Source organism: Narcine bancroftii, chromosome 11 (genome assembly GCF_036971445.1).
Source record: "Narcine bancroftii isolate sNarBan1 chromosome 11, sNarBan1.hap1, whole genome shotgun sequence".
Taxonomy (NCBI): Eukaryota; Metazoa; Chordata; class Chondrichthyes; order Torpediniformes; family Narcinidae; genus Narcine; species Narcine bancroftii.
Window position 1 is genome coordinate 79,366,786 of NC_091479.1, and position 20,942 is coordinate 79,387,727.

The 20,942-nt window shown below is 42.7% G+C and overlaps 2 protein-coding genes across 7 annotated transcripts in view; one reads left to right on the forward strand and one right to left on the reverse strand.

Annotated features, from left to right (window-relative positions):
• Positions 1-14,770, reverse strand: part of LOC138745982 (bcl-2 homologous antagonist/killer-like) — a 53,614-nt gene extending 38,844 nt beyond the window's left edge. For all 3 annotated transcript variants that reach the window (XM_069903625.1, XM_069903624.1, XM_069903626.1), the window contains exons 1-4: positions 14,680-14,770; positions 5,002-5,092; positions 4,863-4,892; positions 2,557-2,644 (exon numbers count right to left, since the gene is read on the reverse strand). In XM_069903625.1, the coding sequence (XP_069759726.1) occupies positions 2,557-2,632 (76 nt within the window). In that variant the 5' untranslated portion in view covers positions 2,633-2,644; positions 4,863-4,892; positions 5,002-5,092; positions 14,680-14,770. The remainder of the gene's footprint in view (positions 1-2,556; positions 2,645-4,862; positions 4,893-5,001; positions 5,093-14,679) is intronic.
• LOC138745980 (polyglutamylase complex subunit TTLL1-like) overlaps positions 14,165-20,942 on the forward strand; it is a 39,453-nt gene continuing 32,675 nt past the window's right edge. For 2 of the 4 annotated variants that reach the window (XM_069903613.1, XM_069903614.1), the window contains exon 1: positions 14,465-14,798. In XM_069903613.1, coding sequence (XP_069759714.1) covers positions 14,659-14,798 — 140 coding nt within the window. In that variant the 5' untranslated portion in view covers positions 14,465-14,658. Of the gene's footprint in view, positions 14,254-14,464; positions 14,799-20,759; positions 20,910-20,942 lie in introns of those variants that run through there. The other 2 variants (XM_069903616.1, XM_069903615.1) reach the window with 2 other exon arrangements.

Consider the following 20,942-nt stretch of genomic DNA (forward strand, 5'->3'; position numbering starts at 1 on the left):
ACGGTCAGGGTGTCAGGATCTCCAGTGGGTGGGTGGCCGAGGCCTAGGCAAGAGTCCATGGTCGTGACATCGGGAGATGTGGTGGGTGGGCAGCTGGGGCCAAACATAGGGTGGGGGGAGGGGGAAGGTCAACTTTTACATACCTGATTTTTGGGCCAAAAATAGAGAGGTCAACTTTTATATGATATCAACGATTACACACACGTATACAGTAATACATTGTGTACATGTAAAATTTTACATTATCATCTTCATCTGCAAGTCTTTTTGCGTCTTTGGTTCTAGACAGTGGTCATTCCATTAATTAAAATAAAGTACAAAATTTAATTCCTCTCATCAGTGGAGCAACAGATTAGTTACTTTGCAATCTTCTGGAATTAACCCATAATATCCCATCTTCAGGTATACTAATCTCTTAAGATTTCCCATTATTGCGTTCATCTCCTGGCCTTTCTCACTCTGTTTTTTTGCAGTGCTTTGCTAACAGTGCCTCAATTTAATATCCCATCAAAAAACTATTAGATCATAATTTCCACCATACAGGAACATCAACCTATTGTTTGTGTCTCCTATAACTTAAACTCACAGCTTTCTGAATTAGGTAAAAAAGAGCCATCAGCCTTGTGAAACTACCTTCCAAGACATCAAAACTGAATACGACATAAAAATTGTATGCAAAACATTTAATTTTATGACATCCTACATCTGTGGTATGCAATTGACATTGGATATTTCAAAAGGTCACATGTAATAACAACTCTAACCAGATCCTGTCACGACACTCTACAATTTTGACTGAGTACTTCCTTGTTCATCAGTTGTACATTCATTAGTATCATTCCCCCATATGCTTCTCACAAAAGAATGATCAATTCTCCTGATAATTCACCCCATGGCTACATCAATCCTACTGTCCCCACAATTAATTTCTTCCTCTCCCTCTCCCCTTCATCTCCACCAGAAATTCATCCCTGTCCAGACCATCTTCCCTTCCCCACACTACTATTAGGCCTCAGTCCTTCAAGATAGCATACCCAATGCACTATCAGTCATCCGTGAACCCAGCCTGTCCTGAGTGGTTAAATACGGAATATGGAAATATGCATTGTCTGTTCATTTATTATCACATAAGTTCAATCTAACAGAATGCGCAAAAATTTTAAGCCTAAATGCATTTTATGTGAGAAACTGTTGATTAATCACATATAACTTGTTACTGTTTGCAAAACATGGATTCCTAGTGACACTGGATTTAGAAGATCAAAATAGTCCCACAAAAGCCACTATGCATCACATCAACCCAACCCTTATCCAATAATGTTTGCATATATAACAACGGCTGTCTGGAACTTATGCACATCCCACTGTCCCCAAGAAGGACAATGCACAACAAAGAAGGAGGTTTTCAATTTTGGCAGATCTGCAATGGTCCTATATGAAGAAATTTTCCCATAATGATTCAGATACCCTTTTTGAGGTAATGGCCATTGATGACCATTAAGAAAAATTCTTACATATTGTATTTGATCTTGCTTGTCACACACTACAGATATAATGCATTAATTAATGCAAAATAAAACAAATGTTAACCAAATCCTGGCAACAGCATACGTTTTTGGAAATCCAAAGATCACTGGCTCCCTTCTGAAAATTACATCACCTCATAATAAAGTAAACATTACTTATTAAAAGACCTGATATCTCTGACAACCAATGGAGGAACTCAAAAGGTCAAACAGCATCTGTGGAATTAAAGAAATGGTCGACATTTTAGAGAGAATAAAACCCAAGTTTTAAGTTGGAGAATGTAGGGAACAGACAGAAAAGCAGAAATGATAGCTTTGATGGGGCGTGTCCAGGAATACCCCAGTTTGCAGAGGGCAATTAGAGAGAATAAACAAAGTGAGATGCATATAGAACAACTGTCAGAGGTGTGTAAACCTGAAAAACAGAATGTTGAAAACTCAATAGAATGCTGCAGTTAATGTTACAGCAGAAATGGCAAATTATGACATAAACAGGAAAAGTGAATGATCTCAAATTTCTGAATACAATATTGAATCTCAAAGGTTACAAGATGCCCAGACAGAAAGTGAGATGCTGCTTCTTGAGTTTATACTCCATTTACTTTGAACATTTGAGAGGCCATAGACAGATTAGTTGGAGGATGCATAATGATGGGAAATTTACTTGAAGCTCCTGGTCACCTTTGTGGACTGAACAGAAGTTTTCTACAAAGCAGTCACTCAATTTACATTTAGTTTCCACAATGCAGAGGACACCATAGAGTGCACAGAATGCAGAACGTCAAAATGGAAGAATTGGTCCGACATCTAACTGTTTCTATTTCATCAGATTCTGCCAGAACTGCTGATTTAAGTTTCAGATTTTCAACAGCTGCAGATTTTGACACTTACTCCAATTTTATGTTGGTTCTGAAACCCTGGTAATAGAAAACCTTTGATCCATCACAGTCCCTGGCACCATTGAAGAATGCATCAAAAATTCCACATCACATGACTGCCAGCTATCTATTTACATTGAATGGAGACAAACCTGTATCAATCTTATTGGTCTTCTTTCCATCTGGTGAACATGAACTGCATGAATCACCTTCATTTCCAGATGCCATGCTCTTGTAGTTCTGTTAACAGGATGAAACATGGTTTCAAATAAAGATAAGTATTTAGAAAAAAAAACCTTTACACAACATCAGGTACCAGAGCTTTTTAAATGACAAAAGCCTATTTTCCATCTTTTCAATAAAAGAATTGTGCATGTGGAATTATCTTTAATTCCAATCAAAATCCTAATTTCATAATTTGGACAATCTAGGTCTGTATTTCACCATCATTGATCATATTTACTTATTTCTGTCATTCCATGAAAAACTGAGCCCAGTGCCCTGTGCAAAGTACAATAAAGACTTTTCCCAGCGTTTGGACCAATAATCTAACTTCAGTCAGATATATCATAACAGATTCAAGCCACATCTATTCATTTCCAATGTATGAGATTTTGGTGCATATTAATCTACTTCTAAAGCAACTTATTAAATCTGAAGCATTTTCAAATATTCTACAGGAAAAATAATGACTATGCAACAAATACAGAACTTTAATCTACCCTTGAAAACTTGAAAAAAGAAGTCACCAGAGAAAGGTTAGCACTTGAAACTCTTTCACCTGGTTGACACCCATGGACACTGAGTGAGATCAATTTGGGATCAGGTTTCTTGTGTATCTCCTCAAGTGAGCCAAGACAAGAGGAAAAGTAAGTCAAACGAAGGCCAAGTTCACAAAATGGAAATGATGATGTTAAAACTCAAAAAAGTGAAAAGGAAAACTATCAACTCATTTGATTACATTTCAACGAAGTACTTTATTCTATGCTACTTACAAATTCTGATCCACCTTCTCTTTCCAACCTCCAACAGAAGAGTGAAACAGCACAGAAAAAGATCCTAGGATCCACAGCAGTCACACTAACCACCGAATACCCATCCATACTAATCCATCCAGCACTTGGCCCACATTCTTTTATGTCTTGGTGATGACCATCATTATATTGTATACAAAAGTCAAGTCCCTCTACAGCCTCCTCCATTCCAGGTAAAATCATCATTAAAGGGAACATCCCATTAAATCTCCTCTGCACCTTCTGCAATGTAATAATGTTCATCCTAAAATATGGCAGCATTAGGCTGAACCCATGTTTTATAATTACCATGTCATTACCTATCTGTACTTGTATCCAATGCTCCGGATTATGAAGGTAAATTAACTGCTCCTTATGATCTCATCTATTTATAAGGCCATTTTCAGAGCTCCATGGACCTGTCCCTCTTTTATGCAACGCTCCCTAGGGTCCTACAATTCGTTTTGTATCTCCCCGATTCAACACATTGCACATTGGGATAAAATTCCATCTGTTATTACTCTGTCCATCTTGCAAACTGATCAGTATCATGCTACAGCCTTTGATTAGCCCTGTTTCTTCAAAGTATTTATGAATACCTTACCTGCTACCTGTACACCATTTAATTGTGTGACTTCATCTGCAGAATCAATAATTCAAATATATTCTTCCTTTAACTTTATTTATCCAGATGCAGAGATTATGAATATAAAATGTTAGGGATGACAACTCATGACATGCTCATAAAAGAACACTCAACAGATCATCTGCGATATCAAAACACTGATTGTTTTCAAAGCAAATGCGTCTGTCACAGAAGACAAGTGGGATGGGATGCAATTTCTCTCCAAGACCAGAAGAGACTGTAAAATGATTCCCAGTTCTGAAAAAAAATCAACACCACAAGTAATCTTGAAAAGCACCTTGTTGTGGCAGGCAATAGGTTTAATTTTGGTGTCGGAGTACCTTTGACTGAGAACCAGAGATCAGCCTGGACACAGCTACTGGCACCAACTGCAAATTCAACATCTACTCTAATAGATAGGTCAGAGCTGGCTGCTTCTGGACCTCTGTCTGGATGGTGGAGGGAGGGGCAAATCCTGCCTCTGGATTCCTTCCTGGAGAGTGAAGTGGAGCAAGGTGTGGTTTTACATCTTTGGCCCCCATCCTCAGATCACCCAGGTGAGCATCAGCTGTGAGGCGTGGGAGGCCTCTGGGATCCCTGGTTGGACGGGCTGTTGATCCCAGTTCACATCAGGGAATCTCTATTGGGGTGGTGGGAGGCGAGGTGGGTCACCACTAGGCCCAGCCGCCCCTCAGCCCTGGGTTAACCTCTGTTCCCCCCGCCTGAAGCATCGGCTGCGCTTCGCCAGCCCTTTGTCGTCTCGGAGCCGCTCCGCCCGCCGCCCGATGCTGCCCACCCGGGTCTACCCTGCGCCTCTTACCCTTCCACAGCCGGGATAGCGACAGCCGCCCTGTAGGCACAACACAAAGCAGTAGATTAGAGTGCAATTCAGTTACTCGCGATCGCTCTGACGTAGGTTTTTAATTTCAAACCCCGAGCAGAAAGCTGGCGGTACTTACAGCAGCGTCACTCGCTCCGGGCTCTCGCTGCCTCTCACCTGGACCCAGTCAGTCCACCTGTGCAAACAGCGACGTCACCTTCTGGCAGCTGCTGTGGGAGGAGAGCACAGGTGAGCCGCCCGCTTACAGCCAGACTCCACGCCCTTTGGTCATGATGAATTATAAAGGGGAAGAGGGGGGAGGTGGAGAGATCCCAGAAGCCGTCACAGTTTCCCCAATTCCCCCCCCCACCTTCGTGGTTTCTCACTCACTATTGTCAGCTCAACCATCCCCTGGCACTTTCTCATGTAGGAAGAACAAGACCTGCACCTCACCTCCTCCTTCATTACCATCTAGGGATCTAACCACCCCTTCCCGGGGTGGCGGAGGCTCACCTGCACCTTTTCCAACCTGCTTTAGTGCAATCAGAGCCCATGATGTGGCCTCCTCTGCATCAGAAAAATCAAGAATAGATTGCACCATCCATCTTGAGCTTCCAGTTGCAGATTATTTCAACTCTCCTGGCTGTCTTTGGGCTACTTTGTTGCTCCAGAGATACCAAATATGAATTGGAAAAACAACATCTCATATTCCACAATGAGCTTACAACTGAATGGTACAAACATTGAAGATTCCACATTCCGGTAACTCCCAGCCCCATTCCTCTCTCTCTCTCACACACACACACACACACACACAGACAGAGTTTTCTCTACCCTTTGTTCATCTTTTCCCATCTATCTCCCCCACCTGGTTCCAGCTGTCCTCCATCCCCTCCCCATCTGAATCCAGCTATCTATCCCACCCTTCATCATTCTGCTTTATATTGGCTTTCTTTCCTCTTCACTGATGCAGGGTCTCAACCTGAAACATCAATTTATATCTTTTACCTCCATAGATGCTGTATGACACACTGAGCTTTACCAGCATTTGTTTTTGTTTCTTATATTGAGAAGTATGACAGGTTAATCAATTATTACAGAAAACAATGCCTTGGAAGCAAATGGTATCTACTGAAATTCTAAAACTTGGAGATAAAGAACTTCACATACAAATTCACAACCACATTTCTCATGTCTGGAGAAAGGAGGACATACTATAGAACCTTAGAGCTGCTATAATTGTGACCACTTTCAAGAAATGCACAACTTTAGTAACAACTAATGTCCAGAAAAGTCATCACCTAGGAACAACTTTAAAATAAATGCAGGGGGCAGCTTCAATCACTATTTGTGGCCTTTCTCAACCTCCATAAGGCACAAAGTCATTTCTAGCTACCCACAGAAATTAATCTCCCATCTTATATTTGTTCCACAATAGCATATAGCTGTAGTACTCAAAAAACCCAAACTCATTGCCCTCATGCTTTTTTTCCAATCTTTCTCACTCCAATGTCACAGCTCACCTCCCAACAACATTCCCATTGGAATGGAACAAATCTATAAGATGGGAAACATTTAATGCCTATTACCACTCCAGAAGTAAGATCAATAGTCGAACTACTCTTTCCTGATGACGCTTGCATTGGTATGTATTCAAGGTTGACTTGTCCACTGACATTTGCAAAACAAAGGCCTTCTACTGATCTACTCCTGCTACAATATACTCCACTCTAACTCTAAAGACCACAAACAAAGAGTATTTGAAGAGCATGGCCTCAAATCTGCACAAAGCTTATGATTTACCAAACTGCAATAATGCCCATCTTCTTTCTGCTTCAGGGACATGGACTACCTATAGCAAACTCCTCAAAGCATTGGAGAGTACCACCAAGTCTGACTGCAATATCTTCCAAGTCCATTGGCAGGATAAGTGAACCTAACATCATAATTCTTCCCTCGGCAAAAATTTCCAGCATCAAGTTTCTAATTACAACTTCAGACTCTAATGTTCTGGTCACATCAGACTCCTGAAATAGATACTCCTCTCCAAGGTCCACCATGCCAACAGTGCCATGAAGGCAGAGAAAATGCTATAATGATCTTCTAAAGCTTTGTTGAAATAATGTAGCATCCTAACTGACTTGTGGGAATCAGTGGCCCACAAGAAATATAAATGCCGAAGATAATTGTGGGGTGGTTCTGATTAACCTTCACTGAAAATGGAGAGAAATCCAATGAAAATGGTGGACTATCCACATGCTCATACTTCAAGCATTTCCAACCCGACCTGTGGCAGAGTCTGTGGATCCTGTGGAAAGGAAACAAAGGTATCCTTAACCCCATGGGATTGATTAAATAGAAGACTTGGTTATGGATTAAATTTTTTTCTACACATACAGAGCATTGATCAGATGTGAAAAACTCACTTGTCATGAAGGTTTTGATCTCCTAATTATATTGGTGAAGCTGTGTTCTATTGTTCACTTTGTTTTATTTTAATCCAGACCACACCTTGTGTTTACAGAAATATTTGTGGGTAATTGAATAATGGAATATGTCAGCAGATTGACTTGTGGCTTCACTTATAGCATTGAAAGACAATGAGATCATCCTCAGTTCTTCGATCAGAAACTAAATTTATTTTGGAATGAAAGAGGCTTTTCATGAATCAAAAAGGAATTCAATAAAAAATATTGTAATGAATGGATGGAATTCTAAACAATCACGCTAATGGAAGCATGAAGACTTTTGACTGAAACCAAATGACTGACAATTCTGCTCATTCTTTAACACTGGGGAAAAAAGTCTTACTTTTCTCCTGGGCTGTAAAAGTTCAAATTTACTATTAGAGTACATACATGACATCACATAAAACCATGAGATTCTTTTTCCTGTGGGCGAAGCAGAATTTCTACTTATCAGTAGTGCAAAAACTGGTATTCAAGAAAAAATACGTATACAAAAGAGAAATGTCAACAAAAAAATGTAAACAAACTGTGAAATACGGAAGGAAAAATACATGTACAAAGTAAGAATCCTTAAATGAGACTCTGATTGAGCTTGTTGTTGAGGAGTCTGATGGTGGAGGGTAGCAGCTATTTCTGAACCTGGTGGGGTGAGTCTTGTGGCACCTACACCTCTTTCCTGATGGCAGCAGTGAGAAAAGAACATGTCCTAGGTAGTGTGCATCCTTGATGATTGTTGCTGCACATGGACTGCAGTGTTTCATGTAGATTTTCTTGATGGTGGGGAGAGTTTTGCCTGTGATATTCTAGGATGTGCCCACGACCTTTTGCAGGACATTCTGCTCAGAGCTATTGATGCCCATGATGCAGCCAGTCAGCACACTTTCCATCATACATATTTAAAAGTTTGCCAAATCTCCACAAACTCCGGAGGAGGTAAAGGTGCTGACGTGCTTTCTTCATGATGACATTAATGTGATTGGTCCATGAAAGATCTTCCAATATAGTGATTCCCAGGAATTTAAATTTGCTCACCCTCTCCACCACTGATCTCCTAGTAATCACTGGATTGTACAACCCTAGTTTTCCTTGCCTAAAGTCCACAATCAGCTCCTTGGTTTTAGTGACATTGAGTGTGAGGTTGTTGTTTGTACACCATTCAGCCATTTATTAATTCTCTCTCCTGTCTCCTGACTCATCAGCCCTTTTTATAAAATCCACTAACATGGTATCATCGGAAAATTTGTAGATGGTATTGTTGTCGTACCAAGCCACACAGTCATAGGTGTACAGCAAGTAGAGCAGGGAGCTAAGAACACAGTCTTGTGGGGCTCTGGTACTGATGGAGATTGTGGAGGAGATGTTCTTACCAAACCTCATTGATTGAGATCTGAAGGCGAGGAAATCCAGGATCCAATTACTCAGTGGGGTTTTGAGTCACAGGTCTTGAAGTTTGCTGATCAGTTTTAAGGGAATGATGATGTTGATTGCCGAACTGTAGTCGATAAAGAGCATCCTGATATTTGTGTCTTTGCTATTGAGATGTTGCAGGGATTTGTGTAGAGCTAATGAGATACAATTTGCTGTATACCTGTTGCTGCTGTAGCAAATTGGAACTGATCCTTGTCATCTCTAAGACAGGACCTGATACATTTAAACACCACCCTCTCCAAACATTTTGTCACTGTGTATGTGAGTGCCTCTGGTCAGTAGCCATTTAGGCACGTTACCACACTCTTCTTGGGGCTGAGTACAATTGGGGCCTGTTTGAAAGAAATGGGTACCATGTCCTGCCAGAGTGAGATGTTGAAGATATCTATGAATATATTGGCAAATTGGTCAGCACAGGTTTTCAGTACTTGACCGAGTACTCCATCCAGTCTGGATGCTTTCCTTGGATTCACTTTCCTGAAGGCAACCTGCCCATCATCGTCAGATACTGACAGTAGAGGGTCATTAGGAGACATAGGGATGTGCAGTCATTCTTCCTTGTTCTGGTTTTGGTTGCCAAATCGAGCATAGAAAGCGTTGAGGTTTTGCTACCTTCTACTGCACTGGATTATAGCAGGTTATGTCATTTAGGCCCTCCCACAGCTGTCAGATATCCTTTACTGTTTGCATTATTACCCAGAATCTTCATTTTGCCCAGGAGATGGCTTTATGTAGCTCGTACCTATTCCTGTGCAGTGTTCTGGATCTCTGGATTTAAATGCCTGTCATCTGGCTCTCAGCAGGTTCCAGATTACATTGTACAATCTGGGCTTCTTCTTCAACCCTGAATAATTTGGTGGGAACACTCATCCACAGCTGCTTTGATAAAGTCTACAACAGCCCTAGTACAATCATTCAGATTCTCAACTGAGTTCTTGAACACTGCCCAAATCCACTGACTTGAAGCAGTCCTGTAACTGTTTGTCAGCCTCCCACGACCACGCTCTGGCTGTTCTGATCTCTAGAGCCTCTCTCTTTAGGCTCTGCCTGTAAAATGCTGTCTTGGGAAAGAATAGGAGGCCTTCCTTATCTTAGTGTAGCAGTGATCAAGTGTGCTGGGACCTCTACTACATCAGGATGAATGCTGGTGATAAATGTTTTCTTGAGATAGGTATAGTTAATGTCACTGACTACGATTTATATCTTATCTTGTACTTACAAACACTATATCTTGTTAATAAAAACAAATGACTCATAAGAAAATAAATGAAATGTGTTACCAGAACAATGTGAAAGAAATATATCAAAGTTTAGTAGATTGTAATAGACACAACATTCATATTTGCATCGATCACATAATTTATCTACCAGCTCTTGTTCATATTGTAAATATCACCATCTCCTTAAACCATTGTCTTCTTTATCAATTTTGAACTATCTTGTTATTCTTCCCCAGTTCCAAACACTTTAAAGTTCAGAATATATTTCTTCTTGTTCTATTTTAGTAACCCTTTGGAATGGAGGATGACGTCTCCATTCTGTTTTTGTAGATTCTAAGTTGGCTAATGAGACCAGAGTGCAGATGGGGCTGATGGGATGGGTATGTGGATCCCAAATATTCCTTCTTCACTTTAAGCTGTCCTAGAAATCACTGGAGATATGGCATTTCTTGAAGGAAGCTTGAATGCATCCTTGATCTCATTGCATGTGAGATCTTGAAATAGGGTAACTTTTTCAGGAGTCTGGTGCAAAGCAGGTAAACATTGTGACCTGCTTCAGGTACATCTAGAATACTTTTATACTTGGGAGGGGCTGGATAGAGGAGGACAAGATTTGATAATATTTTATTATAAGGCCAATATTTTTCTATGACTCAGTGAGCAAGTCAGTGATACTTTAGAGGTCGATCTCCAAGTCTGCATGTGCGATGTTTGCCTACTGCTGCTTAGTGGCTCAAATTGCAGTGACTCGAATTATGGAGCACAGGAGGAGATCAAGTTTGGGGTGCCATTCTCTCGTTTCTGTGGAGCAGTCCAAGAATAGCAGGTCAGTGGGAATGGGATGAGGGCTTGAACTGGCCACTATATGCACAAAAAATTGCAAAGAGAATGCAGGTACCCTGGAGATTCTCCATCAAGTCCATACTTAGACTTGCCAATGTGAAGGAGGCCACATCATGAACACCAAATGCAACAGATCAGATTAGAGGAAGGACACATAAATCTCTACCTCGCCTGGAAGATGGTGGTGAGGGTGGAGGTGAAGGGACAAGTTTTGCACCTCCTAGAGTTGCAAAGAAAAATGCCAGAGAAAGGGGAAAGGAAGGTGGGAAGAGATGAGCTGATCAAGGAGTCTCAGGGAAAGACTGTTTCCTATATATAGTAGAATGAGTAAAACACAAAAGTCTGCAGATGGCATAACTGAAGTAAAAACACAATGCTGGAGAAACTCAGCAGGTCAAACTGCGCACTTTATATAGCAAAGATAGATAGATATCCAAGAATTTGGGCCTGAGCCCTTCATCAATGTATGAGCAAAATATAAGCAGGCCCTTAAATAAAATGGTGCGGATGGGATAGAGGAGCATAGGCCCATAGGCAGAAAATAATAGGTGGATGTGGGAGGGAGGGTACAACAGCAAACAGGGGAGGGAGGGAATGAGTCTGTGAATGGAGAGGAAAGGTGGTGGAGAGCTGGAGGAAAGGAGATAGAGGGATAGGGAAGAGAGAGAGAATGGGGAGTGGTCCAGCAGAAATCAGAGAAGTTAATGTTAATGCCATCTAGTTGGAGACTGACTGGACAGAATATTAGGTGTTGCTCCTCCAAATTACAGGTAGCCTTGGTTTGGCAGTGCATGAGGCCTTGGACAGATATGTCGTCGTGGGCACAGAATTGAAATAGCTAGCCACTGGGAGATCCCTATTATTAATGTGGACAGAGCAAAGGTGCTCAGTGAAGCAATCTCCGGGGCGTGCCACGCGATGACTTGGGGTTAGACTGATAATCCCTGCTCTCCTCAAAAAAGTTGAGAAAAAGTGATAAAAAAGACTACGAAAGTTACAGAAACTGTCTGAAGGCATACAGAAGTCATTAAAAATGCCTCCAAAGAAGAATAAAGGTTTTACTGCAAAACAAGAAACCAAGCAAGAATAGGAAGAGAAGCCTACCTTGAGAAAGGATCCTGAAGCTGCCTGTAAGGTAACATCTAAAGGAGAGCAGCCATAAGCCAGGGAGACCTTGGACACTGCTGTACAGGATCTCCTCTGACGATGGCTACCGACATTGACTGAAGTGACTCTGTGCAGGCGTGACTCCTCGTGCCTGCGCAGAGCGTATAAAAAAATGGAGGAAATTTTTTAAAAGATTCAAGACTCCCACAGCTCCAGTGATCAAGAAGAGGACCTGGCAAAGCAAAGGGAAGATCAAGAATGACCTACAATCAAGAAAAAAGCAGAAAAAGGTGCAGAGGCTTCTGGAGAACTGAAGCGATTTTTAGACTTTTTTCGACAATCTATGGAAGTATTAACTGATGAAGTAAGGAAGAATGGTGAGACAATGGAAAGATTAATGCAACAACCACAGAAAGACTTTGCACTTTTAGATGTTATCTTAAGATAAAAAGAATAAAAAAGTGTTTGAAATAAGCCACTGCATACTCTTGAACTACAGGGAATAAAGGGCCCTGACCTGGAATGGTGACTGACCATTTCTACACATGGATACTGCCTGACCTGCTGAGTATCTCCAGTAGCTCACTGTTTGCTGTCTTGAAATGTTGGCAAGTCAATAAAACATCCTGGGTTTGGCACATGACAAGAAGCCAGTTAAGACCATAAGACATAGGAACAGAAATAGGCTTTTCAGTCCACCGAATCTGTTCTGCCATTTAATCATGAATTGATCCATTTTCCCACTCAACCTCACTACCCAGCCTTCTCCCATAACCTTTGATGCCTTGGCTAATCAAGAACCTATCAATATCTGCCTTAAATACAACCAATGACTTTCCCAATAATCAGAATCACTGTTAATGATGCAAAGAAAATCACATTTTATTGTAGTGAGGCACTTTCAAAAGCATGTTTTGGAAAATATTCCTGTAATTTAGTTGATTTCTTTTTGAATCTGTTAGTACTAGAAGAAAAATAAGTAAAAAAAATAATTGTTGAATTAGTCAGACATCTAAAAAAGGTATAATTATTGGGTTGCGGGTGTCCAAAAATTCCCTTATTCTAGTGACAGGTATTTAGGAAGAAATGCATTACATCCTTCACCACAAAATGTTTCCTTTGTGTGTGTGTGTGTGTGTGTGTGTGTACACAGGTGTTTATGAATGTGTGTGGGTGGGTGGGATGTGCATGTGTGTGTGTGTGGTTGTGAGTAGGTGCGTGGGGGGGGACGATTGTGTGCGGATAGATGTGTGTGGGTGGGTGGGATGTGTGTGTGGTTGTGAGTAGGTGTGTGGGTGGTGGGGGGATTGTGTGCAGGTAGATGTGTGTGGGTGGGTGTACACGGGGGTGTGTGTGGTTGAGTGCAAAAATATGTGTGGTTGTGAGTAGGTGCATGGGTGGTGGGGGGGATTGTGTGCAGATAGATGTGTGTGGGTGGGTGTACACGGGGGTGTGTGTGGTTGAGTGCAAGTATATGTGTGGTTGTGAGTAGGAGCGTGGGGGGATTGTGTGCAGATAAATGTGTGTGGGTGGGTGTATATGCATGTGTGGGTGGGTGGGATGTGTGTGGTTGTGAGTAGGTGCGTGGGTGGTGGGGGGGATTGTGTGCAGATAGATGTGTGTGGGTGGGTGTACACAGGGGTGTGTGTGATTGAGTGCAAGTATATGTGTGGTTGTGAGTAGGTGCATGGGTGGTGGGGGGGATTGTGTGCAAATAGATGTGTGTGGGTGGGTGTACACGGGGGTGTGTGTGGTTGAGTGCAAGTATATGTGTGGATGTGAGTAGGAGCGTGGGGGGGATTGTGTGCAGATAGATGTGTGTGGGTGGGTGTATATGCATGTGTGGGTGGGATGTGTGTGTGGTTGTAAGTAGGTGCGTGGGTGGTGGGGGGGGGATTGTGTGCAGATAGATGTGTGGGTGGGTGTACACGGGTGTGTGTGTGTGGTTGAGTGCAAGTATATGTGTGTATGGGGGGGGGGGGAGGTGGTGGACATAGGAATGTGTGTGCGGATGGATTGGAGTATGCGCCCGTAGGTGTATCCTCCGGCGAGATGCTGACCTTAATATTTCTACACATTGATCTATAATTATTAATTAAGCAGGCAACATCATTCCAAGAGAATAAAAATAGCTATCCAAATAGGTCCAAAAATTGAAACACTGCTGCAAGGTGAAATTGCCTCCCAGCCCAATTCATCCAAATGCCAATTGTGCAGCGAATCGCCGCCTACCTCTCACCGGTTGCTCGGAAACAGGCAAAAATGCGGGAAGAAAGCCCGCACGGTGACTCCGTTGAGCCACAGGCTGGGCTGCTGCTTTCCCGGGTAAGTTTCGCCCCCGGGGAGGGAAGTTTATACCAGAGTCCGGGGTTGGATTCGAGCAAAAATGTTCCCTTCGAGAGCGAAAAGAACATTCCAACGGGGATTGGTGTGCACCGAAAAAGCGGGGGGGGGAGAGGGGAGAGGGGGGGGGAGGAGAGAGGGGGGGAGAGGGGAGAGAATCAGGCGCAGCTTCGGTCTCCGCTGCTGTGTGGCCGAGAGGAGCCGTCTGCCCTGGTGTCAGGCTCCATCAGGGGAAGGGCGCTCGTAGGGTCCGGGTCGTTGCAAGTATCCGAGGAACTAGATTCGCTGACAAAGTTGGGGGGCTCCACCAATTCAATCGGACTTCCTTAAATTTATACTCCAACCCTCGAGCAGGAAGTACAACTGAGCCTCATAAAGTCAAATCATATGCAGCTAATTGGTGCTTACATGTCTTTGTCAGTGTATCACTTGGTACCACCAATCAGACAGAGGATCGTGATGACTAGGCTTCAATCACCTTCAAGTGTCAGCACAGCTTGCACGTGGCTGGCCCGGTTCCTCGGCAGGTACTGAGGGCGGGGTTTGGCCTTTATGGGGATATCCGGAAGGGAGGAGTCACAGGTTCAGGGGGGGCGGGAGGAGTCACAGGTTCAGGGGGGGCGGGGGGAGTCACAGGTTCAGGGGGGGCGGGAGGAGTCACAGGTTCCGGGGGGGCGGGAGGGGTCACAGGTTCGGGGGGGCGGGAGGGGGTCACAAGTTCAAGGGGGGCGGGAGGAGTCACAGGTTCAGGGGGGGCGGGAGGAGTCACAGGTTCGTGGGGGGCGGGAGGAGTCACAGGTTCGGGGGGGGCGGGAGGGGGTCACAGGTTCGGGGGGGCGGGAGGGGGTCACAAGTTCAAGGGGGGCGGGAGGAGTCACAGGTTCAGGGGGCGGGAGGAGTCACAGGTTCAGGGGGGTGGGAGGAGTCACAGGTTCGGGGTGGTGGGAGGAGTCACAGGTTTGGGGGGCAGGAGGAGTCACAGGTTCAGGGGGAGCGGGAGGAGTCACAGGTTCGGGGGGGTGGGAGGAGTCACAGGTTCAGGGGGGCGGGCCAGCCCAGACATTGACACACAATAATGGTAGCACCATACACTTGTTTAAAATATTTGTATTCCTCTTCACTCTCACACCTTTCTGCTCGAGGGACGATTAGTACAACACTGTTACAGAATTGGGACTTGGGTTCAAATCTCACGCTGTCTGTAAGGAGGTTGCACGTTCTCCCCGTAGCTGCGTGGGTTTTCCCCGGGGATGAAGGTCTGGTTTCTTCCCACCGTTTGAAACGTTCTGGGGGTGTAGATTAATGGGGTGTAAATTGGGCAGCACGGACTTGTGGGCCAAAATAGCCTTTTATAATCTAAATTATATTCCATCTCCCACCTTCGTAACTGTTCTTGACTGCCTTTGCAGTCTTCTCGCATCCTCTTCACAACTTGCCTCTCCACCTAACTGTATTTTAGCAAACTTGGATCTGTTACAATCTATATTTCATCCAAGTGCTCCCTATTCCTTCAGCACAACATAGAAATGCTGGAGGAACTCAGTCATTCTCGCAGTGTCCACAGGGGGTAAAGATTTATCACTGACATTTTCTCACAGCTTGAAGAAGGGCTCAGGCCCGAATCATCAGTTATAGATCTTTACCTCCTTTAGATGTTGCAAGATCAGCTGAGTTCCATCAGCATTTCTGTGCTTTTACTACAATCACAGGCAGCATCTGCAGACTTTCGTGTTTCATTGCCTATACCTTTGAACAACTTCTGCATTCATCTTGTAGACATTGTTCCCTTTTTTTCTATTATGAGTGCCAGTTCCTTGTTCTAGCACTAATTAAATGTACACTGTCTATATTCTTAAAGAGGGAATTCATTGTTACTACAACAGATGTAGTTAGTTGTGTAGGAAGTGAACTTCATTTGAGGAACCGTGAGTGAGAATCATATTTGAGAGAGTGAGTTGAAGATGTTAGATGTCTCACGAAAGGCCTTAAAGGAGGAAAGAGAAAGGAAATAGTCTGTATCAGAGGGGGGAGGGGTGGCAAGCAGGGTCCCTTAGCATATCCTTGGGAAGCATGGGAATAGGCTGTGTTGGAGGTTATATCCATCAGGGTGCAGATTTGCCAGATTCAATAGCCTCATTGATATGTTCAAGGCCAGTGAAAACATTATCATATGAAATTTCTTATCACCTCAACATCTTTAACCACCATTACACATTTCTTAATTTCTTTTCTTTGGCTTGGCTTCGCAGACGAAGATTTATGGAGGGGTAATGTCGATTTAATTATAAATTTGGTTACTTTGTTCTTTCTGTTAATTTTTTTCCCAGTTTTATCCATGTTTGAATCCAAATTAAGGTTGAAATCCCCTCCTATTAGTATGTTCCCTTGCGTGTCTGCTATCTTCAAAAAAATATCTTGCATAAATTTTTGATCTTCTTCGTTAGGTGAATATACATTGAGTAAATTCCAAAACTCCGAATATATCTGACATTTCATCATTACATATCTCCTTGCTGGATCTATTATTTCCTCTTCGATTTTAATTGGTACATTTTTACTGATTAATATAGCTACTCCTCTAGCTTTTGAATTATATGACGCTGCTGTTACATGTCCTATCCAATCTCTCTTTAATTTCTTGTGCTCCATTTCAGTTAAGTGTGTTTCTTGCATGAATGCTATATCAATTTTTTCTTTTTTCAGTAAATTTAGCAGTTTCTTCCTTTTGATTTGGTTATGTATTCCGTTAATATTTAAAGTCATATAGTTCAACATAGCCATTTCATACTTTGTTTATCTTTCCTTTCCGTTTCCTCATCATCACCTTTCCTTCTTATCCATTTCAGCTTTCTTGTTTTGAACACTTTATAAGACAACATTTCTAAAACATCAAACATTTCCCATATTCTCCTATCTAAAATTTCTTTAACCCCACTATCCCCTTCCCTTCCTGAGTTGCCCTTTATCCCTTGTCGAGCAACCACATCTCCCCTCTCCATTTGGATTTGCGAATTCACTCGCAAGCGTCAACTGATTTTGCAGTGACCATAACTCCTCCCCACCCAGCCCCCCCAGAAAAGATTCCAATTTTCATATACAACAAAGGTCACTCTCTTAATTCCCTCCTTACTTCCTCTCTTCCCTTTCTTTCCCTTATTAATTCTTATCTATACTCTATATTTTCCTTTAAATACGTATACACTCATGTCTTTGGCTTGGCTTCGCGGACGAAGATTTATGGAGGGGGTACACTCATGTACACACATATATACATACACACACATATATATATATATATATATATATATACCCCCATATGCACACATACATATAGTTCGTGGTCATTTTTGCTCTCGTTACATGTCTTCATCTCTCTGTCTGTTTTGTAGTTGTTCTACAAATTTTCGTGCTTCCTCCGGATCCGAGAATAGTCTGTTTTGCTGCCCTGGAATAACTATTTTAAGTACCGCTGGGTACTTTAGCATAAATTTATATCCTTTTTTCCATAGGATCGCTTTTGCTGTATTAAACTCCTTTCTCTTCTTCAGGAGTTCAAAACTTATGTCTGGATAGAAAAAAAATTTTTGACCTTTGTATTCCAGTGGCTTTTTGTCTTCTCTTATTTTCTTCATTGCTTTCTCCAATATATTTTCTCTCGTTGTATATCTTAGGAATTTTACTAAAATGGATCTTGGTTTTTGTTGTGGCTGTGGTTTAGGGGATAATGTTCTATGTGCCCTTTCTATTTCGATTTCTTCCTGTAATTCTGGTCTTCCTATGACCCTGGGGATCCAATCTTTTATAAATTCTCTCATATTCTTGCCTTCTTCATCTTCCTTAAGGCCCACTATCTTTATATTATTTCTTCTATTATAATTTTCCATTACATCTATCTTCTGAGCTAACAGCTCTTGTGTCTCTTTAACTTTTTTATTAGATTCTTCTAATTTCTCTTTTAAGTCCTCTACTTCCATTTCTATGGCTATTTCTCGTTCTTCCACCTTGACCACTCTTTTTCCTATATCTGACATGACCATCTCTAATCTATTCATTTTTTCTTCTGTACTTTTAATTCTTCTTTTTATTTCACTAAATTCTTGTGATTGCCATTCTTTTACTGATTCCATATATTCTTTAAAAAAAAATATCCATTGTCTTGCCTTTCCCTTCTTCTTCCATTTCTCTGTGTTCTTCTTCTTCCTCTGGGTTGGTCATCTGTTGTTTCCTTGATTTCTTTTTACTCTCTTCTTTCTTGATTCATTGTTTTCTATGTTCTCTTCTTGCTGCTGTGCTGTGGCTGTCATTCTCAGCTGTGGAGATCGACTCCTCAGCTGGTCCCCCCTCCTGACAGTGTTTTTTTTGTCTTGCACATCGTGCATGCGCGACTCCTCGCGCATGCGCGGTTGCGCAATTTTGCTTGGCTCCGTGAGCCATTTTTGTAGTCCCGAGCTCGGAACTTCGACTGACCTGAGGGAGCGGGTTTCTCTCTCCACAGCGGGCCTCCTCGGACAGGTAAGGCCTTCACCTTCTTCTTCCGATGTCTTTTCTTCTTCTCTTCTTCCCATTGCTTTCGACTTTTCTTTCTTCGCTGCCATTTTCTTTCCACCTTTACTTTCACTTTATTTTAATTTTGTGTTTGTGCCTTTGTGTTTTCTGTGTTTTTTAAAAACTTTTCCAGAGAGGGCTGGAGTTCCCCGACCGGCCACTACTCCATCACGTGACTCCTCGAGGGGTAATGTCCACGTCAGCTGCAGGCTCGTTTGTGGATGACAAGTCCGATGCGGGACAGGCAGACACAGTTGCAGCGGTTGCAAGGGAAAATTGGTTGGTTGGGGTTGGGTGTTGGGTTTTTCCTCCTTTGTCTTTTGTCAGTGAGGTGGGCTCTGCGGTCTTCTTCAAAGGAGGTTGCTGCCCGCCGAACTGTGAGGTGACAAGATGCACGGTTTGAGGTGATATCAGCCCACTGGCGGTGGTCAATGTGGCAGGCACCAAGTGCTTTCTTTAGGCAGTCCTTGTATCTCTTCTTTGGTGCACCTCTGTCACGGTGGCCAGTGGAGAGCTCTCCATATAACACGATCTTTGGAAGGTGATGGTTCTCCATTCTGGAGACGTGACATACCCAGCGCAGTTGGATCTTCAGCAGCGTGGATTCGATGCTGTCGGCCTCTGCCATCTCGAGTACTTCAATGTTGGTGATGAAGTCGCTTCAATGAATGTTGAGGATGGAGCGGAGACAACGCTGGTGGAAGCGTTCTAGGAGCCGAAGGTGATGCCGGTAGAGGACCCATGATTCGGAGCCGAACAGGAGTGTGGGTATGACAACGGCTCTGTATACGCTAATCTTTGTGAGGTTTTTCAGTTGGTTGTTTTTCCATACTCTTTTGTGTAGTCTTCCAAAGGCGCTATTTGCCTTGGCGAGTCTGTTGTCTATCTCGTTGTCGATTCTTGCATCCGATGAAATGGTGCAGCTGAGATAGGTAAACTGGTTGACCGTTTTGAGTTTTGTGTGCCCGATGGAGATGTGGGGGGGCTGGTAGTCATGGTGGGGAGCTGGCTCCATCAGCCAGCTCCCCACCATGACATTTCTTAATAATCTCAATCAATTACTCATGCCTAACATTAATCAGCTCCTTTTCCCCTTAGACATTTGGCATCTCTCAGTGTTTCATGTGATCATGACTCTGCCTCCCTTATCTTGTTCATTATTCTCTTCAGTTTTCCACATTGCCTCAACAGATTCCATGCCAAGGACAAATTTATTTTCTTCTCGCAGAAGATGGTAAACTTCTTCAGACCCTGTAGCTAGCCTTAATGGTTCTATGCTCATGGGCCAGAAGGCCTGTTACCACGCTGAATCTCTAAAAATTAAAATAAAAAATCATATTTCAAGCAGCATTCTAATTCCATGTCTTAGATTTCAGGTCCACTGAACTGAAATATTGAATGAGGAGCTAACCAGGAAGTTTGCATGTCCAAATAAAATGGAGGAGACTACCCTGACCTTTACTGGATTGTAGTTGATGCGTGCACTAATGATGTTGGTGTCCTCATATGTAACCTTTTTGTTCTTTCCACATTCTCTTCCTTTCAATCCACATCCTTTTGTAAATCACAGATTGCAGAAGGTGGAAACATTTCGAATGTTGAAAGGCATGGACAGGGTAGATATAGTAATGTTGTTTCCCATGATGGGAGAGTCTAGGACAAAGGAGGGTGAAGGGTGTCTGCTTAGAACAGAGATGGGAGGAATTTCTTCAGCCAGAGGGTGGTAGTCTGTTGAATTTGTTGCCACAGGCAGATGTGGAGGTCAGGTCATTGGGTGCATTTAAGGCAGAGCTTCAAAGGTTATGGGAAATGGTTGGGCTATGGGGCCAAGTGGGGAAAATGGATCAGCTCATGATTAAATGGTGGGGCAGACTTGATGGGCTGAATAGCTTATTTCTGCTCCTATGTCCTTATGAAAACTCTTCACTTCCTTGCTTCCTTAGCCTTGGCTACAATAAGGAACCCAAGACAAAGCAGCGAAGGATCAACAAAAAGACACTCCTCATTTGATTTCACATTCACAGTCATCAGTTTAAACATTGACGCTCTTTCTGCCTGGTTGTCTGTTGGGAACAAATCTGAGTACAATACTGGTAACGTACTCCTGCTCCTATTTCCTTATGTTT